Source organism: Malus sylvestris, chromosome 5 (genome assembly GCF_916048215.2).
Source record: "Malus sylvestris chromosome 5, drMalSylv7.2, whole genome shotgun sequence".
Taxonomy (NCBI): domain Eukaryota; kingdom Viridiplantae; phylum Streptophyta; class Magnoliopsida; order Rosales; family Rosaceae; genus Malus; species Malus sylvestris.
Window position 1 is genome coordinate 24,136,322 of NC_062264.1, and position 25,887 is coordinate 24,162,208.

General features: G+C 38.1%; 3 protein-coding genes across 4 annotated transcripts; 1 reads left to right on the plus strand and 2 right to left on the minus strand.

The window, feature by feature from the left end:
- Nucleotides 1–295: 295 nt before the first annotated feature.
- On the plus strand, nt 296–13,339 carry LOC126621691 (transportin-1-like). The gene is made up of 29 exons (XM_050290246.1): nt 296–647; nt 1,181–1,468; nt 2,172–2,261; nt 2,395–2,472; nt 2,560–2,640; nt 2,887–2,937; nt 4,345–4,430; nt 5,273–5,339; nt 5,442–5,498; nt 5,590–5,619; nt 5,709–5,768; nt 5,912–6,025; nt 6,719–6,832; nt 7,487–7,585; nt 7,842–7,967; nt 8,050–8,124; nt 8,237–8,308; nt 8,397–8,507; nt 9,076–9,171; nt 10,018–10,125; nt 10,469–10,570; nt 10,794–10,856; nt 10,937–11,011; nt 11,578–11,649; nt 11,742–11,866; nt 12,136–12,187; nt 12,281–12,349; nt 12,441–12,500; nt 12,696–13,339. The coding sequence occupies exons 1-29, from the start codon at nt 462–464 to the stop codon at nt 12,783–12,785; spliced, it is 2,697 nt and encodes an 898-aa protein (XP_050146203.1). The 5' UTR covers nt 296–461; the 3' UTR covers nt 12,786–13,339.
- A 2,177-nt stretch (nt 13,340–15,516) lies between these two features.
- On the minus strand, nt 15,517–18,006 carry LOC126621701 (serine/threonine protein phosphatase 2A 57 kDa regulatory subunit B' beta isoform-like). Its single transcript, XM_050290262.1, has 2 exons — nt 16,860–18,006; nt 15,517–16,056 (listed from the first exon to the last, which is right to left on the minus strand). Exons 1-2 carry the CDS (start codon nt 17,901–17,903, stop codon nt 15,715–15,717), a joined length of 1,386 nt encoding a protein of 461 aa, XP_050146219.1. The 5' UTR covers nt 17,904–18,006; the 3' UTR covers nt 15,517–15,714.
- Nucleotides 18,007–19,674: 1,668 nt separating this feature from the next.
- Nucleotides 19,675–22,155, minus strand: LOC126621699 (probable polyamine transporter At1g31830). 2 transcript variants are annotated; one of them, XM_050290260.1, is made up of 2 exons: nt 21,924–22,155; nt 19,675–21,258 (listed from the first exon to the last, which is right to left on the minus strand). In XM_050290260.1, the coding sequence occupies exons 1-2, from the start codon at nt 21,924–21,926 to the stop codon at nt 19,807–19,809; spliced, it is 1,455 nt and encodes a 484-aa protein (XP_050146217.1). In that variant the 5' UTR covers nt 21,927–22,155; the 3' UTR covers nt 19,675–19,806. The 2 variants fall into 2 exon arrangements, with proteins under 2 accessions (XP_050146217.1, XP_050146218.1); XM_050290261.1 differs by having other exon boundaries at nt 21,832–22,155.
- Nucleotides 22,156–25,887: the final 3,732 nt, after the last annotated feature.

Genomic DNA, 25,887 nt, shown 5'->3' on the forward strand with positions numbered 1-25,887 from the left:
ATTTTATATTAATTTATATTGAAAAAAGAGTAAGATTTGAACTCCACAAAATGAGTAACAAGAAGATGATTTCACACATTATTTTTAACATTCACATGATGTTCTTTATTTTTAACCGTCGAATTAATAACTAATAAATAACAAAGAATATTAAATAAGCAAAAAAAATAAAGAAACTTTTGTTCATAAGAAAAACAGCAAAAAGGAAATCAAAAGAGTGATTATATATAATTCACCAAAAAAAAGAGTGATTATATATAATTAATATAATTATATGATAATTTCGTGTATTATTATTTAAACAGAGATCATCGACCTTTGCCTCGTCGCCGCCCCACCAAAACCCCTCAAAGCTGTCCTAAAATCCCCTTTTCTTCTTCTCTCTGCTCAAAACCCCCAAAGCCTGCGTGCGCTTCCAGCATCCAGGTTGCAGAAAACGAAAACCTTCTGTCTCCGTTTCAATGGCGGCAACTGGCCCGTGGCAGCCCAAGGAAGAAGGGTTCGCGGCGATCTGCGGGCTGCTGGAGCAGCAGATTTCGCATTCGGCTTCCTCCGCGGACAAGTCTCAGATTTGGCAGCAGCTCCAGCACTACTCTCAGTTCCCCGATTTCAACAACTACCTTGCGTTCATTCTCGCACGTGCCGAGGTATGCTCCTCCTCCCTCCACTTCCCCCCAATTGTGTATTCATTTCCAATTTGAGTCAGTAGGGTTTGTGTTTTTGTTTTTCAATTTTATTTTTTTATTTGATTTGGACGGATGTTGGTCTGATTGGATTGCATACTTAGAAATCGATAGTCGTTTTTCGAGTTAATGGGGGAATTGTGGGTTTGGGTCTGATGGAAGATATGAGTGCTGAAGCAGTAGGGGTTAGAATGTTTGCTTCGCAATTTGGATTGTTCCAATTGTATTTGGTATCGGTTCTCTTGATTTCGAGAGTGGTTTTCAGCTGGCGAAACCGGAAAAGCCTTGGAAACTAAAGAATGTTTGTCCACAAATCCTTGTTAATGTAAAAACTGTTTGCTGTGATTAAATAGTTGGATAGTTTACAATCCTGATGCGTGGTAACATGTGTTTTGAAGAAAATGTGAATTCGTGTTTGTGGTTGTTGGTTAACATAGCATGACACTTTCAGTTTCTATGTGCTGATGGAACTTTGAATTTGGGTAAATTGTGAACAGGGTAAATCGGTTGAGGTTCGACAGGCAGCGGGATTGCTTTTGAAGAATAATCTTAAAAATGCTTATACTTCCATGGCTCCTGCATACCAGCAATATATAAAATCGGAATTGTTGCCTTGCTTAGGAGTAGCAGACAGACACGTCAGATCTACAGTTGGGACCATTGTAACTGTTGTTGTTCAGCTAGAGGGAATTTTGGGGTGGCCTGAACTATTGCAAGCTCTTGTAAATTGTTTAGACAGTAATGACCTAAATCACATGGAAGGTGCTATGGACGCATTATCCAAGGTAAACACAATGATTACATTCATTTCCCATGCATATTTCCCCAAAGTTCCTTTGTTTTGGTGATACATTTGTGTTCCTTTCTCTTTGTTCTGCTGTGATCAACTCTTCATGATTGGTTAAGAATATTGGGTGAAGGATAATCAAATGTTTTCCAGCTAGTTGCTTATATCTTGATACATTTGTAGCTGTCTGTTTGATGAAAAAAATTCTGCCAGCTGAAACAACAGTACAGCTTTTTGTTTTTCAATTGGCCTTTCTTACAAGAAGTGCTTTAACATAAACAAAGTCACACCGTAATTTAAATGCTATAATGCTATAATCTTTTCCCTATAAAAAGGTTTTGTTATCTTGAACCACCGCACGCTGGGAGAATAGATTTCAATAGGACCCGGCTCTTAGTCTACAAAGGGCTATTTGTTTGCTGTATGAGAGAGTATCCTTTGTCAGTTGTTTTGAAAAGACTCTGTGTTCGAGCTTTTGTGCGCATCAAACCCTCTGTTTTTTATCTTCACCCCTTACCAAATTAAATTCAGTGAAGGCATTCATAGGGACCATTTATGTTATTTGTGTATCACCTTATGATAGCACCTAACAAGAACAGACATTGTGACAACTATAGTAGTTCCTAACCGTAGCTCTTAATACTAATGGCACAATCAGAACTTATTAATTTTTACGACATCGATGTTGTGATGTATCACAGATTTGTGAGGATATACCTCAACTGCTTGATTCAGATGTACCTGGATTGCCTGAACGTCCCATCAACGTTTTCTTTCCAAGATTACTTAAGGTAAAAATAAGATTGCTGTATTGTGTTAGACCCTCTCCCTCCCCCTTTCTCTATGCACTTATATTATGAACTTTTACTGATGATCTTTATTCTTTTTGGCCTGGTTGGCTGAACCTGGCTTCCCTTTACACAGTTTTTCCAATCGCCACATGCATCGCTTAGAAAGCTTTCCTTGGGTTCTGTAAATCAATATATTATGTTGATGCCAGCTGTAAGTATATCTCAAACCTTTTGGTACCTTTTCAACCTTTTTCTGATGATTGGTGGTGGGAGCAATTATGTATCTATTCTATTTCAGGCTCTGCATGCATCTATGGATCAATATCTTCAAGGTTTGTTTATCCTTGCTAATGATCCGTCTTCAGAAGTGAGGAAATTGGTGAGTACATAAGGACTGATTTATCTTATCTAGGTTGATTCTGAAGCTAAAGGTATTACATGGAAGTTGAATTAGTGGTTCTACATTTCAAATAAAAAGATTTCCCTTCACAGTTAACTTCCATTTACGATTTAATTGCTTGCTATTCAGTCTTACAATCGAAGAACACTCCTATAATGGATATACAATGTTGCTTTCATAGTTTGTCTTTGTTCTCATCTGCTTTTTGTTTTCTCTGTTCAACAGGTTAGTGCCGCATTTGTCCAACTAATTGAAGTCCGTCCGGCATTCTTGGAGGTGACATATTGCTCTGTCATTATAGTTTTCCCCTGGTTTGTGTCATTTCAATTATGTCTATGTGCTATATGCATATGTTGTGTCTAACATGGTATAGAACAAAATTGAATTAATCCTATATGCACATTCTATCAGGCATCTTACTTAATACTTATATAAGCTATCTTTTGGGTTGGTACATAATTATATACATATATGTGTAGCATGCATATATATGCTGACAAACGCATCATACACACACGTGCATATATATCTGTGTGTGTATATCAATGTTTTAAAAGTGTTGGGTTTTTTCCAGCCCATGATAAGTTGTCCTACGTCTACAAGGAATTATAGTCTTAGAGGATTAAATTGTTTTCCCAATTGGAGTTGTTTACCCAATTGGAGTTAGTTTCTCAAATGGAGAAGGATTCATAACTAGATTCCAATTAGGATTAATAATCCTTATTGAAGAAGACCTTTATTATGTCTATATAAAGGGGCTATTGTACTAGTTTTGAATTGGAGGGAGCAAAACAATATTTTGTATACCACTCAAGGGATTGGAGTGAGAGAATGTTGTAAGGGCAAAGTGCGTGCGAGAGAAAAGAAAAGAGAGTGTATTTCTTGTTCTTGTTCTTTCAGGTTTTTCGTCAAGTCCTAGTTCTAGAGATTTGGCAAGATTATTGGTTGTACTCATTATTGATATAGTGAAAGATTGTTGTTGCTGTCCCGTGGACGTAGGCACATATTGCCGAACCACGTAAATTCTTGGTGTTATTTATCTTGATTATTTGTTTTTTGATTTCTGGAGTTTGTTCTTGTTTTCCCTTTCTTAAACGCGATATTCTCAACAAAAAGGCTCGCCTCAGGGCGCGCCTAGGCGTCCTCTGAGGCGGAAGGCATCGCCGGAGCCGCTTAGGTGCGCCTTAGGGGCTTTTTTATTTATTTTTATATTTTATTTTATATTTTTTTACTCCCAAACCCAAATTTTGTGTAGGTTTTAATTGCCTCATACCTCTTGCACTATCGCCTCTCTGCCTTTTTTTTTTTCTGATTTTTATTTATTTTTATATAATGGATGTGTGTGCTATCTGCGTGCATTGTTATATGTGTGTGTGTGCTCAGGGTGATTATTGATTAATAATCTTTTTTTTAATATAATATATGTGTACGCTGAGTGTATATATTAAAAAATTTAGGTCTTGTGAGGCTTCGCCTCACGCCTAGGCTGGGCTATCCCTTGGACGCCTTGCCCACGCCTCACGCTTTTAATACATTGGTGTATATGACACACATGCATAGATGCACGTGCACACACACATAATCGTACTTTGATCTTTATCTCATATTTCTCTGATCATTGTTTTCTTATTGTCATCCATTGTCCTTGTCATACTTTGAAGTGACTCTTACCTGGTACTGCAGCCACATTTGAGGAATGTAATTGAATACATGTTGCAAGTCAACAACGATACTGAGGAAGAAGTGGCTCTTGAAGCCTGTGAATTTTGGTACTTTCTCCTAATTGAACATTTGCAGCATTAGCCTATGATTCATTGGGTGTATTTCAGAAATTAAGTGAATAAATTTGGTTTAATTGCTAGGGTCAGTTCATTAGATTTTTATGTAGTCTTGATGTATGTCTGCAAGCCTTTTCATGTCACTAATAATTCTGCTATATATTTAGTCTTAATGTATGTGTCAAAGCCTTTTGGTGTCTCTAATTCTGCTACCAAGACATGAGAGTTACTATTAGAATTGACAAATTGGATCATTTGCATGACATTGATGTCATTACCAATATACACTAGGTTTCAAGCATCACAGCTTAGTATCGATTCACACACCAAGTTATATGCCTCTGTACTCCCTCTAATTAAGCTTCTTCTGCGTAACTTGTCTAATTGTTAATACTTAATATCAACACTAGCCTGAGGTAGTGGTGATAAATGGTAGGGGTGGTGGAGAATCAAATGTGGTGGTCTATTGTGGTTGGTGAGCTAAGGAGGTAGTTTTTTTTTACTAGGAAGAAGAGTGATGGATATGTGTGATATTTGTAAAAATACCACATTTCAGATCAGAGATGAAATTCAATGAGTGATGATGGAAGAGCATGCTATGACTACCTTGTCGCTTATATGTAAATGACTTTTCCACAACTATCAAAATGTTGAATCCAATAGCTGTATCCATTTCTCGTTTTTCGTAAAACCTGGGGATACTTTTCATGCTTATACATTGTTATTATTACTTGAAAGATCTCTTCTTGTGGTTGATATGTACACATCACGGCTTCATTCATCATCTCCCAATTGTGTATTATTTTCATTTGACATTCAGTGGTTTGACACAGGTCTGCATATTGTGAAGCTCAGTTACCGCCTGAGAACTTAATAGAGTTTTTGCCACGCCTAATTCCGGTATAGCCAATTGTTTGTTGAACCTTATCAAGTTGTGATAAACCATACTTACTATGGAGTCTTTGGAATGCTTTTTTAACACACCTGGTACAACTTCTGCAGATTTTGTTATCAAACATGGTTTATTCTGATGATGATGAGTCCCTTGCTGATGCTGAGGTTATTTCTAGGTTTATTTATGTTTTTGGGTGATTTTGAATTGCCATGTGTTGTAGTTTGATATTTATTTGGCAACGCTTCATTGTTGCAGGAGGATGGATCTGTCCCAGACCGTGATCAGGTTCATACAGACATTTTTTGGGTGTTTTATGATTGTTTTGGTATCTTAATTTTTACTCCTGATTTATGGAGCTGATATGTGCACTGCAGGATATCAAACCTCGGTTTCATTCATCACGGCTTCATGGATCTGATAATGTGGAAGATGATGTAATTTGCTACACCGTTATTTGCTGTTTCTTATTTAAATTGTTTGTTGGATTACTTGGACTCAATTAAATACGACTCAAAATTTTCTACTTTATGTTGGGTATAAGTACGAGGGTAATGATTATTATATCCTTAAATGACAGGATGATGATATTGTTGGTATATGGAATTTACGCAAATGCAGTGCAGCAGCTCTCGATATCCTGTCAAATGTGTTTGGCGATGAGATTCTCCCAACGTTGATGCCGTTTGTTCAGGTTAGAGATTTGTTTGGCGTTAAAGTAAAAGAATTGATTGTGAAGATTTTATTCTTTTATTGGTATGAAAATGATTTTATTTTTCTCAACCTTCCCTTTTTTTCTTAAAGAAGATGATTTAGAAAATAATTTGGATGGTTCTCTTCATTAGAGGATTACACAAATCTTTAAATTGGGAGGTTACTCAGTTCCCCTCCAAAAAATGCAGGTTCCAGTAATCTTTTGGTTTTCTTATGTCATATATGCATATTCATGTTTATTTTTCTCTGTTCTCTCTTTGAGAAGTAATGTGAACAGTATGCTCCAAGTTTCTAAATGTGAAATGCAGGACTTGTGTGCTGTATTTGGGCAGGTGATGATTAAGTAGATATTCGAATAGAATTGCCAACTTGCAACAAGAATGAATTGTAGTTTACAGCTTGTCTATTTGCCTTATGGGTTGACCTTGCCAGTTAGTTATAATATTGGAAAATAGACGTGTATAAAATACGGCTATTTGGGCCTGCTTTTCTTCAAATGGAAATGAAGGAAGCAGAATTAGTTAGTAGAATCATACCATTTAAAAAAGGTCAATACTAATTGTAAGATCCATTGCCTTGTAAGTTATTCAATAAGGGGTGGCTAAAATTGTTTTCACTTTTCTAATGAGTACTCTTGTTTAAATACATGTTCTAACGTCTCAAACATTTGCAGGCCAAGTTGGCCACCAGTGATGATGAAACCTGGAAAGGAAGGGAAGCTGCTGTTTTGGCTCTAGGTGCCATAGCTGAAGGTTGCATTAGTGGTCTTTATCCTCATTTGAATGAGGTAATACCTTACGGCCTGATTTTTTTCTATGTTTAGAAGAAAAAGAAATGTTTATTATCATAAGCTTCAATCAGCATGAAAATTCACTTATAAAATACACCTTAATAGAAACAAGAGTTTTGTTTAAAGTTTTGAAGCAGATGCTATATGACTTGTTAGTTACTTACAGAATGATGCTTTGAACCAGTTTTCCCTATTCTTTCGGGGTTTTTTTTTTTTTTTTTTTGAGATTTTCTTCATTTGTGTGCTTGCTCTCCATTGGCTTCCTTTTACTACTTTCTTTGAGAAGATTAGTTTTGAGTCACACCTGTTTATCCATTTTCCATGCTTAAAGGATTTTGAAATTTTAAAAGAGTAGTCATCTTTATTTATTATATATGGAGATCAATGTTCTCTTTCTAGATATGCCTGCTATCTTGCATTCTAGGTTGCTGCAATGAATTTGGACTACACTTTTAAATAAGAATCTACACTATCAATTGCCCAGATTGATAATTTGAAAACTGTCTAGTGTGAGGAAACATTTCAGCAAATATACAACCTGCATATTTACCCAAATAAGATGAAAACTAAAACTTTATGTCCTACTAGATTGTTCTTTGTGTACTCGTTCTTGATTACTGAACTGCTCAAATACAAATTGATTTCCTGCAGATTATTGCATTTTTAATCCCCCTTTTGGACGATAAGTTTCCACTTATAAGGAGTATTTCTTGTTGGACACTTTCTCGTTTCAGCAAGTTCATTGTTCAGGTATGTAAATGATGTTTTAACTTTCTTGTTCTGGTATCTCTCTCAATTTTGCTATTTCTAGTGATGTGAAAAAGCACATGTTTTCTTTTGCAGGTTTTCATGCATTGAAATTTATTCCTCTAATTCATAGTTGAAATTTTTATGTTTGAAATTATCTCTTTATCTGTATATATATTTATGAATCTTATAGTTTTTGCTTAATTGTAAATATTGTTCTTGCACTTTGACATTTACCCCTTTTTTTTTCCTGTCTCAGGGTGCCGGACATCAAAAAGGTTATGAGCAATTTGACAAGGTTCTTGTGGGTCTATTAAGAAGAATATTAGATAATAACAAGCGGGTGCAAGAAGCCGCTTGCTCTGCTTTTGCAACACTAGAAGAGGTATAAATGTAGTCCAGCTCGTTCAATAATGTTGTTTAGCTATTACTTTTCTGGTTTTAAGTAATGATTATTTAACATGCAGGAGGCAGCAGAAGAGTTGGCACCACGCTTGGAAATGATTTTACAACACCTTATGTGTGCTTTTGGGAAATATCAGGTTTCTTCCTGACATTTACCAGAGTTTCTACAATTTGAGCATGAAGAGATAAAACACTGATTTTTCCCATTCTTTAGTTGATTATATATAACATTTGATTATTGTTATTCAGAGGAGAAACCTCAGAATTGTATACGATGCTATTGGAACTCTAGCAGATGCTGTCGGGGGAGAGTTGAATCAGGTATTTTGACTGATGAGTTATTAAGTTTATCAAATGCAAGTGATTGTGGTGAAACATTGTGCCAATTGACTGTAGTATTGCTTTGCAGCCCACTTATCTTGAAATTCTGATGCCACCATTAATTGCAAAGTGGCAACAGCTTTCAAATTCAGATAAAGATCTGTTTCCATTGCTAGAGTGCTTTACTTCTATATCACAGGTACTTATTGCTGTTTCTTTAGTTGTCTTTAAATTGATTGCTTTTTTACTTCTGTTGTTTTTTATTTTTTTGGTGTTATTTAACCCACTACATGTGTATATTTTCAAGGCACAGTGAAAGGAAAGTATTTTGTATTACTCTTTATTAGTGGTTAGTAGATGGAATCAAGAAGTTTGGATATAAAATATTATTAGGGACGACTTGTTTAAAATGTCAGTGCCATGAATAATAACTTTTTTGCCCTTGGGCTGACAAAAAATCAAATCTCTTGGTTCTAGGAACATTATCTGCCTGGAAGTAACTGAAGTGCATTTGATTGTTACTCTTGTTATTGTCTTCTGTACCTGTGATGTATAATTTGACAAAGATTCATGAATTATGCTACACTGCTGCCACCATATTCATTTTTACTCCTGTCCTTGGACATATGTCCATAGGTATTAATCTTTCTCATTTTAATAATGAGTACTCCATGAGCTAACAGCCTGAAGTAACATTAATTTCAAAAATTAACATTTATGTGTTACATCTAGTGGGTACAAAGCTTGATTTGTTAACTTATTTACAGGCATTGGGTGCTGGGTTCTCTCAGTTTGCTGAACCTGTATTTCAGAGATGCATAAGCATCATCGAGTCCCAACAACTCGCAAAGGTTCAGGCAAAGGTTCATTCCTGATCTTTTGGTTATACATGAATTATTTGTGATAAGTATGGACCCCTTCACTATATTTAAATATCTGGTTCTTATGTAGATAACTTCTGTTTCTTATACTAGGTTGACGTTATATCTATTGACTTCTACCATGTGCTTTCTAAAAGTGACTTCTAGGCCACCTTAGTGGTGTCAAATATCCATCTTAATGGGTTCCTTTCTTAGTTTGAGAGAGATGGCTAGGAGGAATGTCTCATAAATTGTATGGTTACATTATACAGACCATAATTATTTGTTTTAAATATATATATATATATATATATATATATATATATATATGTTTACTCCTAAATAGCTTGTCATGCATATGTGACCATTAAAAGGCATAATATTTATATTGCGATTCATAACGTCATTTGAGTATTCAGAGAAATATCAATCAATTTCTGGAAACTGTGGGAACCCCAAATGTTCTTAAGTCTCACTACATTCTGTATCCACCTTTGGAATTTGGAGTATCTCTATTATGATTATGAGTGGGTTTTCATTTTTTTTCCTTTAGGTGGTGGTAGGAAACATAAACTTTTAAAAATGAGAAGGATAGGTTTGAAGCAAAACCTTTATCAAACCCTAGCAAGTATCAAATTACACTTACTCAAAACACTTGCTACACAAGGTCCTTAGAAAGATGTCTTTGATCTTTGTAAATGTCTCACTAGTTTTTAAAGTTTGTACGTAGTCCCTCCTCTGGGTGCCTTTAATATATTTCCACACGAATGTTTGATTTATGAAAAATATGTACATTGGTGGTTCAACTTGCAAGTTCGTATGAGAAAATGTTTTGGACTTCTTTTGCAGGTCAATCCTGTACCTTCCGGGGTCCCGTATGATAAAGAATTTATTGTTTGCTCTCTTGATCTGCTCTCTGGACTTGCAGAAGGTCTTGGCAGTGGGATAGAGAGTTTGGTATTCTTCTTTCTCCATATTTCTTTATCAAGAATAAATATGGGATAATGGGTATTTACGTCATTATAAAGGTTCTCTGCCTTAATTATTTCTTTTCAGAATTTATATATTTGGTTCCTAGAAGGGAATTGGCCTAATGTGTTTCCAGGGTTTGTGCGTGGGCCTCTCTATAGTGTTTCAAAACTAATGCAGCCTCTCCTTTGAAAATTACATTGAATCCACACTTATTCTATTGTCCATGTTACTGCCCCTTTTAATGCCTTAGCCTGTTCCATTGTTCAACTACTATATAGCTTGCACATAGAAATGGTTTTTCATGTTTTCTTATTTGCGCTGCTCCAAGGTTTCACAAAGCAATTTGAGGGACCTGCTTTTGCAATGTTGCACGGATGATGCTTCGGATGTCCGGCAGAGTGGATTTGCACTACTTGGGGATCTTGCAAGAGTAAGTGAGAATATATCTACCCAATGATATAAAGCCTTCAGGTTGTGTTCCTGCCCCATCCGTGTGCATAATTTGAGAACGTATATCTAGTAAATTCCCGAGGAGGAAACTACTAGATAGCACAAGGCTGCAAGGCTAATGTAGTGGAAGATACTAAAGCTGTTTATTTATCTGCGAATGTATTTTTTAATGCCTAACCGTCGTGTCTACATGATTTGAGTAGGTATGCCCAGTTCACTTGCAACCTCGTTTGCCAGAATTTCTTGATATCGCAGCCAAGCAACTGGTATGTAAAAATTATCCGATGGTTGTTACTATTGCTTATGGCAGTCATGACTCATGATTAATTGATATATTGTGGTACAGAATACTCCTAAGCTGCAAGAAACTGTTTCAGTTGCAAACAATGCATGTTGGGCCATTGGAGAGTTAGCAGTTAAGGTAAACATTCCCATTCTTGCTGCAGTATTCCTAATACCAATTAAAGTCTGGTTGTAAAGTCATGCCATGATGTTGGGTTGACAGTAGATTTAGATCGTAAAGCTTCAGCTGAGATTTTTTGCAAATTAATGACTTGAAATTTGTGGTTGATTGCACTCTTTTTAGATGATCATTGTAAGTGCATAATCTCATCTATGGGAGGTCATGGCTTCTGCCATCATATTCCCATGCTTTGGTAAATAAATAGGCACAAATTTCTACAGCTTTGTGTATATATCTATTTTAGGCAAGCAGAGATGGTTCTACGCAAGTAGTGCTAAGATGGTGGGGATTTTATCAATTCTCTGTTCTTTTCTAAATATAAGCAAGCTGATTTCGTACACACACATTTTTGAAGTTCCAAGCAAGCTTTTGTTATCAACACGCAGTCGCACATATGCATGTGTCTGTTCGTGTCCTCCGGTCGGCTTCTTATGTTTCTTTCTTCCTTGTTACTTAGTTCATTACCTAATTGTTTAACTATAATTGCTTGATTATGTTATCATGAAAGTAACTTTGAATTTCAGGTTCGTCAAGAAATTTCTCCAATTGTTCTGACAGTTATCTCTTGCTTAGTTCAAATCCTTCAACACGCAGAGGTGACTCCTTTTCTATTATAATTACAATATGTACTACCAGTCTACCATGGAGGATGTGTCATCTTATAATTGATTCTATTGATGCTGAGCAGGAGCTGAACAAGTCACTAATTGAAAACAGTGCTATCACCCTTGGGAGGCTTGCGTGGGTCTGTCCAGAGCTTGTGGCTCCCCATATGGAGCATTTCATGCAACGATGGTGCATTGCTTTGTCAATGTAAGTTCTATATATCTACGTATGGCATATTAATAACAGCACACAAGTTGCAGCAGAAGCATCAGTAGTCGTAATATAGATTATTATAAGCAATGGATATTGTCCAATTTGACGATTGGGCAATGTACAATATACTTTCTCATACTGAAGTTAAGAGAGAAGATCAATGCTTGAGAAACTATATTGTCCACTTTGCTTTAAAAGTCTAGCAGGGAGGTATTATGTCATAACAATGGTCTGCTTCTGACATGCAAAAGTGTTTGTAACAGGATACGTGATGATGTAGAAAAGGAGGATGCCTTCCGAGGTCTCTGTGCTTTGGTATGCATCTGCATTTCTAATTTTTCATTTCCATATATGTGTACCACATGAATTTCTATTTACACTTAAACTTGGATTTTGTTAACTTTTCAGGTTAGAACCAATCCATCCGGAGCATTGAATTCACTCATTTATCTGTGCAATGCTATTGCAAGTTGGCATGTAAGAATCTTACTATTCCCATCTTAGATGTACAAGTCAAGTGTTCGTGTTTTTGAACAAGCTCAAAGTCGTGATTTGTTATGTTCTATAGGAAATACGGAGCGAAGAGCTTCATAATGAAGTTCACCAGGTGTTGCATGGTTATAAGCAGGTTAGTGTTGCTTTTTAGATTATGAAATTGAATTTTTTATTTATTTATTTTTCGGGGAGATAAACACAAACAATATGAAACCTTGCCCAAAATATTCAAGTTTCGTAAGGGGATGAAATTTTCTTTCTGAGATACATGCTGCAGAATAAGCCCAACGTATTTTGATTCACTTTGTACAAATAAATAATCCGGCAGATGCTTGCGAATGGAGGAGCTTGGGACCAATGTATGTCTGCCTTGGTGCCACCAGTGAAGGAAAAGCTTTCAAAAATATACCAAGTGTAGTATTGTACGCATAGCTGATGTATTGTACCGGCGGGTTCTCCCCTCCATGTGCTTATCGGAGCTCTGTATTTGCGTCCAAACATTGTGCATCACCATTGCATTGTGGTCATGAGTTTTACAGGCGAAGTCCAAATTTTCGGTCCCATATTTTTTGGGAAAGCTTTGTTGTTGACGCAAATGAAGCTTGAAGTTAGCTTGGAATTGGTCCGTAGAGCGCATGGCTTGATAAATGAAGCAGCTTAGGCTGTGGACGAGTGTGGTGTACAGGGGTGCAGCTTTCCAAGCTTTGAGGTGTGTTTGTTCTTTTTGTCTTGTATTTAAAAGAGAGGCAAGAAGTATATCGTTCGTGTCTTGGATTAATAGAATTTTCATGTTAGATTTAGAGTTTTGCATTGTTCAACGATTCTGGTGGTTAGGGTTTGTGTCGGTGATTCCCGCAGATTTCGGGGTTTTCACATTTAGCTATTAGAATTTTCCATTAAAGTTTTGCATTGTTTCTTATATTTTTCAAGAAGCTGTAAACCTTTATATATCTGAGGATGGAACACACTTAATTCTTGCTGTGTTAAGCGGCTGTGATACTTTATTAGTCGTGAGAACGCTAAAATTTTCTGTAACGGTTTATCTTGCGAATTGATCTGAGTGTTTTTTGTTTGGAGAAAAAGCATGCAATGTTTACTTGTTGACATTGATCATGTTCATGTAATCTTCCTCCATTTCATCCTCTAAATTTACGTGTTATAATAGCATCAAGGTATTTGGATGGTATCGACAGTAGTAAGAGTCTAGGTTATGGTTTCCGTGGTGCAAATTTTGGTGCAGCGCACACTAGTACTCGTTTGAAATTCTTTTTGTAAAAAACACCTATGTTCACAACTTTAGGGGTTATAAAAGCACTTTTTGGGATCATGATACCGATCTATTTCACAACTTCATAACATCTGGGTCAAAAGCACTCTAATTTGTAACAGAAATTCAACTTATGAATTAAGTGCTCATGAAAGCATTGTGAGGAAGGTGCTGTTTGGAAATGCTATATCTAATCTAAAAGCACTTTTTAACCAAAAGTGTTTTTGACGATGTTTAGTCCAGAAAAAGTTTTAAGATGAAGATGGATTACCAAAAGCTCTTTTTCATGGAGAATACGTAAGGTCTTTTTTTTTTTTTTGAGGAAGAATAATTCATTGTCCATATGTGACTTTAACCCCAGAAAGTAAATCATTGGAAAGTAGAGAACATGTAAATCCATCCGTACTTGTCGCCCAAGTAAAAACCTAGCCAACTCTGGAGGGAAGCTCCAATTCAAAACCCAAAAAGAAGAAAAGAAAAAAAGGAGGAGATAAAATCGCCCCTCTTCCTTCTGGATGTTACTGAAACGGAGTTGCAGTAATCGACTTTGGCCCCATTAGACTGTCTCATTCCAAACGCTAGTTTAGCATGACTGGAACGATGAACCAACCCTATATTACGGAAGAAAGAATGGAAAATGTACATTCAGTAAAATTTCCCACCATGTATATCCAAGAGAAAGGAGAGTCCGGGGATCGTGACCTCAGCACAACAGCCGCCACTTTCTCATCAAACAAACAAAACAATTCGCATAAATCAGAGAAGTAAAACTACCAGCAGCAGCGTGCTCCGTGGCTCGTATGATGGTGTTCCTCCGCCCGCAACGGCTTCGAGGTTGCTTTCGGCGGCGATGAGAGGCGGACACGGGGTCAATAATCCGGTTCTGTGAGGAGCAGCTGCTCCTAAGTCGCAGCAGAAACCGCGGATGAAAGAGTTTACTATTAATCCGACACGAAACGAAACAAAATAACAAATTTTAAGTATTTATTGAAGTAAAATTTACGAGACAAGTGACGTTGCAACTATGCTTCAAGTTCTTGGCCATATGCAGTAAACTTGCTAGTGCTAGCTTTTATTTTTAGGCACGTTTTAAAGCCTGAGCAAAGTGTAACATGACCATATACATGCCCGGAATTAGGTGAAAATTATGGATTCTTTAGTTAGGAGAGGAGAATCGAATTTAAAACCTCTTATATCAAAAGAACATATTCATCACTTGATTGAAAGTTCGTTGATAAATTTAATCTCCTTCGAAGCCGCAAAGCACGTATATAAATCCTTATAAAAATATATATTAAAAAGAAGATATTTATCTACCCAAACCAAACCTTAGGACTTCATGAATTTGACCTTTCAATTTTTCAAAGTTTGCCGGCCTGCCTGCCTGCCTTGTTCCAACTTCGTTGTAATCCTCACAACAAGAGAATTTATCCTTGGCCACTCTGAGCAGTTTCCATATGCGACACTTAATTAACAAACAAAGAATTAGGTTAAAACCCTTAATATAACTTGACCTGTCTTTGTCGTTCAATTTCAATTCTTCACCACCTTGAAATCATGCAATGTAAAGTGACATATGTACCTATCAATCAGATCACACATGTTCATAACATTTCACTTTGATCTGACATTATTAGTATTTTACTCACACAATTTGGCAATAACAAACTAACCCTTGGTGGTTGAGACTATGGTGCCGTATTAGAACAAAGGCACGTGGTATAGTAAATTTATGTGTTACTAAGTCTTACGTTTAACTTGTTGTCCGTCCTAATTATAATACGCGAAGTAATTATATGATGCGGCTGCGTACTAATACACAATGATTAGGTTGGCTTTATGTTGGAAATAGTTGTATTGTGTTTTGCTTCAAAAGCCCTAGTTAACCACAAAATAGAAAGTTTTAGCATACATATTATAATCTAATTGATCTGTAAGAAGGAATAACTCGTTACACGTAAGGAGTTGAGTATTTTCTTCTGATAAATAGAAGGACCAACTAGAAACCTTCTACAATGGGTATGAAACCAAACCCAAAAAACCCAGCAGAGACTACTTGTATACATTGTTGATTTAAATTTTAGTGAGAAACACACATGAAATGTTGTGGTTGGAGGAACTGATGCTTGGCTGCTGCAGCCATTTCTATTTGGTCCCACTTCTCCTTCCTCTTGAGTTCTGCTTGGTTGGCCTTGGATTCTCTTAGCTCAATTTCTTCCAGGCATTTGGAGTACAAAACTGGATCCATTTCTTCGAGCATCACCTTCACGTTTTCTGTCAGTTGCCGGACGCTTTTGCTCCAATGCCACTTCAAGTTCTTCTCCATGCCTTCAACCACGACTGGAAACACTTCCTCCATTGCCACTGATATCATCTTCACAAACTGCTCATTGTTCCAAACATAGAGGGCTCTCTCTGCTACCTAAAAGTACAACACAATAGTATAGCAAATGATTTTTAAACTAAAAAGGTATACACTTAGTTCATGTGATTGGCAGATAAGGAGGAATGACTCGTTAACTATAAGGAGCCAAGCAGTGTTAAATCTTCTATTGTATTTTGAAGATTCGGAGATTATAACACTTACAATAATTGAAGGACCCCAAAGCAGCTAAAGCTATGTAAAACTTCAGTAGGGAGTTCAAATTATAATAGGATTCCAAGAGTTTTTTTTTTCTCCGGTGCAGTGGAGGGAATCGAGCCCTTGACGGAGTAATCTTGACTCATTTGCCAGCCCGCCTTCACCACTTAGGCTAACCACAAAGGCTTGATTTCAAGAGGGTTTTACAAGAGGCACAGTTTCATCCCTACAAAGGACTCAAGAAACTAGTTTCCACTATCCAGCACATGCAGTCTTTACTAGTTTCAATTGTCAGGCATTGGAAAGAAGAGTGTCGTAGTTGTTAAGAAATTATTTTCTGCTTGTTTGTAACAAATTCATAGGAAAATACGATTATAGAATCTTGAAATCTGAATGAAAAGTTTCCAATGATAGCTATGGCATCTTGAAGTTCTATGAATACCTTATAAACTAATGGAAGTAACCAAATAGCCGGGGCAAAAACTAAACCTTCCTTCGAACATTAACAAACGAGGGTACTAATTTTCAGAATTAGCAATTGTTTTCTGTTTGGTTGCTAAGAAAGCAAAGGAAGAGAAGATGGATTTTCAAAACTTGCTATCCAAAAAATCATTAAGCCAGAAGAAAAAGAAAAAACAATGTACCTGTGAGTTCCAACTGTTCAAGCATCTTGTTATCTGTATGCACAGAGGCAGGGCCAACTTCCTATACTGATCAGGGTCAATATTTTCCACCAGCTCCTCCAGCTCCCCAACCAGCAAAACCTCCTTCTGGCAATTCGTCATGGGCCAATACCTCAGAATTCCTCTCACCACAATTCCGCCAAGTACGGGCTCCTTCTGCACAAATTGCGACACACAATAAGCCAGCTGCTTGTGGTAGCCCTGCAACCCCTTGGTCTTGTGGAAAGGAATAAGCACTCTCATCAAAAACAGCTTGTGCTCTTCCTTCAGCGGCACGGTGAAGCCATTGATTATGCTTCCCCATATCTCAAGCAACTCTCTGATCCCACAATGCCGCTCTGTCTCAAACACATAGTGCAAGAACACATCGTTCATCGATTTCCTCATTGACGAACGGTAGAATGTGAATCGAGAATATATTCTATGGTACACATTCTTCAAGCTGTTGCGCTCTCTCGGGTCTTCTGATTGGAAGAGGGCAAGGAGGTTGACAACAAACTGGTTGTCAATGTAGCCTCTGAGTAACTTAGGATCATTGTTAATCACAAGGCGGATGAGTATGTCGTAGACTAACTGCAGGTGTGACCACACAGGGGAAAAGGTGGAAATGGGGTCTTCATCGTCGGGAAAGTCCATGGCATATGTGGGATTGGAAGGAGGAGGGAGAGACCGGAAAATGTTCAACGATATCATGGAAATGAGAGACGTCATGACTTGATCATGCAGAGGCTTCTTCGAGGATTTGACAATCGAAAGAAGCTGCAAAAGCTTCTGCCTTTTAAGTTCTTGTTGCGTAGGGCATTCGCTCGGATCGGTGAAGGTGCAGATGAAATTGCAGATGGAGATTGCTGACAGGATTTCTTCATTTTCCAAACTGGAAGAAGATTGACTGCCAATAATAGTTTTGCTGTCAGAAGCGCTTTTGGCATCGAGATCAAACAAGTGTTGAAGGGTTGTAGATTTTCTTCTTGGGGAAGCTCTTGGACTGTTGTTTTGAACTCCCATTTTCTCTCTTTCCTCTGCCTTTTCTCTATCAGAAAAAGCACCTCATCCTCAAACTGCTTATGAAAGTACTTATTTGGTCAGTTTTTCTTCACTGGCTGATGAAACAAACAGCATTTTTGCTATTCTTAATTCTAGTAAACGGCCAAAAAGACAGCGGTGATATATAGACAACAAAGTGTTGTAAAATCCGATGGTTAACAAAAGACTGCAATTTTGACATAAACCCAATTGGCTGGTAAGGTAAGGTTAACCAATACATGTTAAGGGCCTTGGAATACTCCGTTTCACTGTTAAAAACACTTTAACAACGATTCGATTACTGAACACAACCTCAAATAGTTTTTTGACGATTTTATAATATAATTGTCAAAGTGTTTCTCACTAACATTAACAGTTGTCAGGGACTAACTAACAGCTCGTTTAGGGATTAATTAAGCATGGATCCTTCTTAGTTCTTGTGTGAGTGCCACGTGGATTATTTTGACATGATTATTGTAAGTTGCAGACAGAACAGCTTGTGGCAACTCACAAGAGAGGGAATGGATGTTAATGTTAAGCAACATGACAACATGTCATAAATATTAGTCTGGTTCCGTATACATGTGCCTCACCAACCTATCGTCTTCGACATTTTTGAGTGTGGGATCCACAGTGTAGAACACAATACAAGTAGACTCACCTGCCAAGGGACTGTTTGGCAAGCAAAGCAGATAAGTTTGAAGTAGTTAACATATAGGCAATGATATGTCGAGGGAGAACCAAATATTAGGAACCATCCAAACGCAGCATATAATTTGACCTAGAGCCCTTTAATGTATAGTTGCATATTGGAATGGCATTCGACAAGGCTAATCCATATCATTTTCATCAAGGCTGTTTAGGATTGCTTCTCTAGAAAGCACTTCTCATACGAAAGTGATTTATTGTAGCATTTTTTGAGTACGTTTTGGAAAAGCACTTGGAAGTACTTCATGAACTAACATCTATTAGTTACTTTTTCAAAAAGCACTTTTATGAATTGGAAACTCTTCTAAGTTTTCTGCAAAACACAATCATAATGTTTATTGTTAAAAAAACACTTTGAGCCATTTTACAAAAACACGCCGTTAGGCTAAGGCCATTGAACCTACCTTGCTTTTTCGCGTATCAGTTAACCCCGGTTTTTGTATGACGGGCCTCCGCCGTCAAGTACGCCAAAAAATCCATTAAGCTGCTAACATTGCATGACCTATGCCCAATTTTGAAGACCCAAAGTATACTCTTGTTATCCCCTTATATCAGCGAGTGATCGTTGTTGGGGAAGAGTTACTCCTCACAGTACTTATCGGCTTATTTATAGAATTTCGTGCATCATTTTTAAAGAGGAGTTGCTCCTCATAGTACTTCTCGGCCTAGCTACGGAACTTCATGCTTATTATCAGAACTGTTTATATTATAAAACACTTTGTAAAGACATCTTTGCAAAAAATTAATTAAAACTAAGATCGTTGGTCAATCAATTGTAACAAATAGATAGAAGATTCGTAATACTTTCATCAAATCCGTCCTTGTGCTTTTATACAATTCAATGACTAACAATCTTGATTTTAATTGATTTTTTTGTAGAGATAGTCTTTTACAAAGTAACTTATAATATGAACGGTTCTAATTATAAACACGATATACTATGAATAGGCCACAAAGTATTTTAAAGAGTTCCTAAGAAAAAAAAAAAAGCGCAATATCTACCTGTATATATTTCCTTCCACCACATTTTATAAGGGTCTCGAGATTTTTATATGCATAGTGCATCCATCACAATATTTCAACTATTAAGTAAAAGGGAATATACAAAGCATCCACAGTTCAAAGTCAGAAACAACCAATAATTTCAAACACCAAATGATTACAATCATTGATGGAATCATGCTACAATACTACACTGATCATATGCATTGTGGATATCTGGAAGGTCAGATTTCGTGGAGAAATTAAACCACCTCTTGTTTTTCGTGTACTCGATGCAAGGCTGCAGAAGAAGCCCAATGATCATGGCAGCGATGCTAATAACCATTACCTTTGGAGTAGCAAGAGCTAAAACTACAAAGATTAACAGCGTCGGAGGAATGCAGATCAAAATTGCTCCCACTGTACCAACCGGTATCTTAAAAGGCCGCGATGCAGCTGGTTGATTCATCCTCAACTTCACAAACGCGATGAATTCCATAATCATTCCAAAGCAATACAAGTAGTTCTCAGCAGCTACGATCTCTTGGAAGCTCAAAAAGGAAAGCAAGATTACACCGGATGCAGAGAATAAGATTCCGGTAAGCGGAGTGCCATGACGAGATCTTTTGGCAAAGATTGAAGGAAGCATACCACGTTCTGCCATACCCAAAAGTTGAAAGGAGTCGCTGCTCATTTCAGCCACAAACATACCCATGTTTGACAAAGCAGCAGCTGCCAGGACCCAGGTTCTTAACCATACACCTCCAAGCATTTTAGCAATATCTGCGAAATACCCGTCTGTCCATAGTTCACGTTCTACTGGAACAGCTCCGGTACCAATCAGAAGAGGGAAAATGTATCCAACCACAACCAAGATAAGAGCATAAAAGAGAGATTTAGGAAGAGTTGTACCAGGGTTTTCCACCTCCCCTGCAAGAGTACTAATTGAATCCCAGTAATTAAGATTCCAAAACAGCGTGTTGAAGTACATACTCCAATTCACAGTCTCCAGATTTACCACAAACCAATTTGAAGGATTTAGTTCGGGGATTGCTATAAATCCCATGAATATGAAAGGAAGAAGTGAAAACACCCCCAGTAAGGTAGCAGCCCAACCCACTATTGTCATACCCCTGTAGTTCATGTAAGTGAGAATTGCTGTCAAAACCAACACGGCAATTGTCCTTGGGAGACCGCTCTCTAAAGCCGGAATTGCTGATTTGAGATAATCAAGAAACAGAACAGGGTATAGAGCGTTATCAATCACCCCACTGAGCCATTTTACCCATCCTTGCTGAAAGCCCCAGTACGGACCCAAAGCCGATGAGACCCAAACAACATATCCCCCATTCTCGGGGAACATAGTACCCATTTCTGCAGTTATCAAGGCCTCTGGAACACTCCATATGATGGCAAAAACCAGAAAACCAAGGAGGGCTAAAAGGGGACCGGCTGCCTGGACACTATCTTCGACACCAAATGGACCTCCCGAAACCTCGTAGAAGATCAAGAAGACAAGAGGTATAATTGAAACCTTTTGATACTTATTTAAGTCGTGTGAGGATCCTTCCCCCAAACCAACATACTCAGCAACATTATTGTCCGACATTTTAGGATTACTTTGCCTAATAGGTAAGCTTCTATGTTTCTGCACATAACAGAGTAAACTTACCGTTACGAAAAGCCATGGCTTTCTAGATTGGAAAGTTAAAGTGGAAATAGGAAGCGAAAAATGCAGGCCTTCCGCTAATCACCATTTCAAATTATCAGAATCTACCTTTGTTCTTAGCAATCAGCATATCTAAAGCTACTAGCCAAAGCAAAAACTTTCAATCAAAGATAGATACTTTAGCAAATCAAAAAACATAAATTTAATTGAACTCCTTAACTATTTTAAGTAAATGCTACTCGCACACAAAAAAGACAACTTGCTATCATTCACAAATACAAAATTCTCTACTCAAATCGCAAACAAATCTGCTCATTTCATCAATCAAAGAATCTCCAGCCACAAAATACAGGTAAACAGGCAAAAGAATCTAAAAACACAAATACCCACCAAAACTATCACATCAAATTGGTATAAAAAAAAAAACCAATAACAATGTGGGTTCTCTCAAAAGTTCAAAACAGCCATATAAACCAAAATTCGCGAACCCCAATTGGGCAAATTCTAAATTAATACAGCATCAATCAATAAAATCCCCAATTGGAAAAGTACCTCTTCTCTGACTCAACAATCTGCGATCTCTAGAACAAATCAGTGAAGAAGGCCAAAATTAGGCGTTGAGTAAATAAGGAGGAGGAGCTAACCATGAAATGGAGGCGAGAGAAGTGACGTAATCGGAATTGCTGTGCGTTTATCGATGCGTAGTGATGTCAAGGAAAAGAGCATCCGAGTCTCAACCACGCGTCGGACTCAGTGGACACCCACGAGGAGTCTGATTCAGCTGCAGAGTGAGAGCGCTGCATCGCCAAGTTGGACACGGTTGGAGAGAAAAACAAACACAGATTCTGAAGTGTTGCATTTTGAACTTTCAAGGACTTGATTTATTATAAGGACTATCGGGCTGTCAGATACGGGAAAAACATGTTTTTATCGTGTTTGATTGGATATGGCAAAATGAGTTTTACGTCTGATGTTATTCACACATCTTTCTATTTTTCACACACACGTTATTTTAATTTTTTTTTTTGTCCAACATGGCGGAGTGAGGATTTTTTTTCTTTGGTGGGCTAGCTAAAATTAGGGGTGGGCATGTGCCCAAAATTGGAGGGATCAGACCTGAATTGTTTGAAAATACAACGGGGTGGGGTGGGGTGGATTTTACTATTTTAAAACTGAGAACCGGATCTAACCGGCCCGTATAAAACGGGGCCGGTTCCTACGGGTCCAATAGGTACAATAATTTTTTTTCTTTCTAATCTTTAGTATCCCAGATTCCCAGTCGAAGAGGGCGCCACCGGAGACAAATCAGAGAACTGTAGCCGGTGAAATTGATCAATTTTCAGTATCCCACTCTCCTTTGCAATTACCGAAGCACATCGACATCACCCCATCCAAGCTCCTTCCTTAGGTGATGCGAGAAAATCCTGCAAGCGTCCATCCTTACATTTTCGCTAACTAATTTTCAGTATCCCACTATCATTGATATTTATTCAACCATGCTTTGCTAACTAATTTACTGGATTAATAGCTTAATCAGAAATGTTAACAGATGGCTTAAAGTTAAATTACTAACCATGCAGAGGAGATTACCAACGGTTCGACTGCATCCATTAGTAACCGCGGCCTAAAATTATTCAAGAACAACAAAATAAGTAGACTAAAAATATAAATCCGTGGGATTATGAATTGCATGCATTTAAATCGGAAAACCCCGAAAATTAAGCAGAAAAAGAAGAAAAAAAATCAATGATTGAGAACCTCGTGAATGACGACGGTGAGGTTGGTGGTGACTTTGTTGTTGGCATCCAATCCGACTTTGAGGAAGAGCATGAGGTTTTTCTCCTTCTCAGAGGAGCCGGCGTCGTCCTTGTCGGGCATGGCTGAAACGGGAAGAACTCTGGAGACCAATTGACCCCCAAAGACTAGAGGTGTCGAGATTTGGAGGCTGGAAATGGTTGCTGAAAGGAAGAAGAACACCGACCAGTTAATGAACGGACGAAGCTGGGAGAATTTGAGATTGAGGTCGAAAGGAGTCGGGGACTCGGGAGGACTCTAGAGTGACATAACCTATGTGGCTATGTGTAAGAAATAAACGGTGGAGATTTGATCTCCCTATAATGAACGGTGGAAAAGGTTCAGGCCGGGGGCCCCGTTTTCTCTGAAATTTGTACTCGCCCTGCCCCACTAATTAAATGGACCCGTCCTGCCCCTGACACGCCCCAATCTCAAAATCCCCAAATACCAGGATAGGCATGTGCTGGCCGAGACCCGAGGGTGATGAAGCCATTTTCACACGCGTGCGAATTTAAAATATTGGATTAGTAAGAGATTTATTAATGCAGAACCGTGTTCAGAGTATACAACTACTTAAGAGTAATATGAAAAATTTATTATAAAAAGGTATGAACAAAGGAAAAAGTCATACATTGAGAAGACTCGAATATACCTATGTGGACGTGCTCTGACTCCGGGATCGTGTGCCTCGATTCTATCTCCTGAGGGGGCACAAAAATAGAAAAGGTGAGTGGACCATAATTTATAATAATACTAATAATACGAAAATCATTTTCTGTTGACGGTGTTTGAAACCTTCTTTCTAAGATTCGAAGAAGAAGCGAAGTCGTACCTAGCTTTCAACATGAGTTTGTAGGCGTTTGGATCAAAACCTTCTTCGGTCCTCTTGGTTGCAAGAAAGCTTGGTTCCACCCCCTTTGGTAGAGCTTTTATGAAGCCTTGTGGTAATCTTGCAACCTTAGCGTCGCCTAGCTGTGTTAGAGGCAAAACTGCATTTGTCTTGAGCAACTTTACATTATCCCTATACCGCTATGCATCAGCTTTGCTTGCTCCAGTTTCGAACGGAAATTGACCATTCTTTCTTCTCGACATCGGGATGTATTGGAAGACGGGTGTGTTTGGTCCATTTGAGGGCGTCCTACTCCCTTTGGTTGTTGCAAGTTTAGCAAGCTCATCATTGTTCTTGCTTGAAGAAGGCATAACTTCTCCTTCTTGCTTTTTGGGCATGGCTTGCCACTCCTGCTTTTTAGGTGTTGCTTTGCCTGTGGATTTGATCTCTTTTGGAAGAGCTTCGAGCATCATGTCTTCATCCATGTAGAACTTGGTGTCTGCGAAATGTGGCTTCGGTGAATGGTTTGGTGTTACCATAGATCACCTTCACTCATTCTCGGTAGAATTTTAAGCATTGGTGAAGGGTGGACGGTACTACTTCATTCGCATGGATCCAAGGCCTTCCTAAGAGCAAGCCATAGGAAGTTCTTGCATCAATCACGTGGAATATCGTGCTTGACTTGAGTTCACCAATGGTCATCTCCACTCGGATCATGCCCATCGCTTTTTGTCCTCATTGATTAAAACCTTGGATTAGTAGACCACTGAGGGACAGTTCATCCGCCTTGATGCCGATTGTAGTTATTGTTGACTTTGGCATGGTGTTTATGGCTGATCCACCATCCACAAGCATGCGGTTAACTTTGTGCTCCCTTACGTACCCAGTGACGAAGAGAGGATGGTTGTGAGGCTTGGATCTTAGCAGCAAGTCTTCGTCGGTGAAGTGGATTGCGTCATCAGCAGCACAACATGTGGCACGTTCATATGGCCGAAGCTTCAAGCCTTCGTTCTTGCCTTCTTGCACTTCCTGGTCATTGAGACTCTCCAAGACCGCTGCAAGTGCTCTTCGCATCTTTTTTAGCAATCGTAACGCTTCCTCGATGTTAAAGTGTATCAGTAGGCCTTCTTTGGGTGTGAGGGCAATTTCTCCCCCAATGGCGATGGCTTTGCCTTCTGAAGGTTCTTCCATTTCTACTTCGACCATGTGACATACAACGATAGTGCACTGTTGGAAGAAGTCATTCGGGAAGTACTCATGCAAGGAGACATGAATGCGTGGCTCTTGCTCCATAGGTTCCCCAACATATGTTGGCTTAGCAGCTTTTACGTTTTTTTTGGGTTTCCTACTGTTGCGGCTGTTGGAAATGTGCCCTAAAACCAATCATATGATGATACTTTACGAACATTTCACATGTTAAACTAAAATAGTTTAATTTAAAGGGAAAAGATTATTGTTTGAAGCCGTCTCATATAAATGTTATACGCTTAAACGATAAGTCCAAGGAATATGTAATTGGGAGAATGCGATCTAAAGAAGTTAGATTCATGAGACCATTCTCTTTCGTATACATATCCTAAACGTTCCTGATCATAGGATTGCCAATTGGGCATTGACAGTCTGTTAAGATCAGTACGTGTTATGTCTTCTCTTAGGGAGAGTGACTGGTCTCAAGTCATTGGTGTGATTGACACCAAGACAAGTACGTAGGTACTCAATAGAGAATGAGTTCACTGAACGCGATCAACAAGGAGTTCTCATATTTATGTCATATGAGAACTCATGGTTGGGATAATGCAAAGTAGTCATTTGACCTGAGGCATCATAGTTGTCTTGTGGTTAAGTCCTTGATCTTTGACTATGTCAAAGTCACTCCATCCGAGGGTGTCCATGACATAGTTGGGGTTAAGCCACTTAGCCATAGAGGCAAATGAATGCGCAACAAGGGATCTCTAACCTTCAAACTGTTTGAGGGAGAATATTCT

Bases quoted from the DNA above. Each gene is read 5' to 3' on its own strand.
- LOC126621691 (XM_050290246.1), top strand. From the start codon at position 462: ATGGCGGCAACTGGCCCGTGGCAGCCCAAGGAAGAAGGGTTCGCGGCG. The intron at 8,125-8,236 runs GTTTCTTCCTGA...ATTGTTATTCAG, and splicing joins GTGCTTTTGGGAAATATCAG to AGGAGAAACCTCAGAATTGT. The intron at 12,188-12,280 runs GTATGCATCTGC...TTAACTTTTCAG, and splicing joins TCCGAGGTCTCTGTGCTTTG to GTTAGAACCAATCCATCCGG.
- LOC126621701 (XM_050290262.1), bottom strand. From the start codon at position 17,903: ATGGGAGTTCAAAACAACAGTCCAAGAGCTTCCCCAAGAAGAAAATCT. The intron at 16,057-16,859 runs GTACATTGTTTT...TTGTACTTTTAG, and splicing joins TGAACAGTTGGAACTCACAG to GTAGCAGAGAGAGCCCTCTA.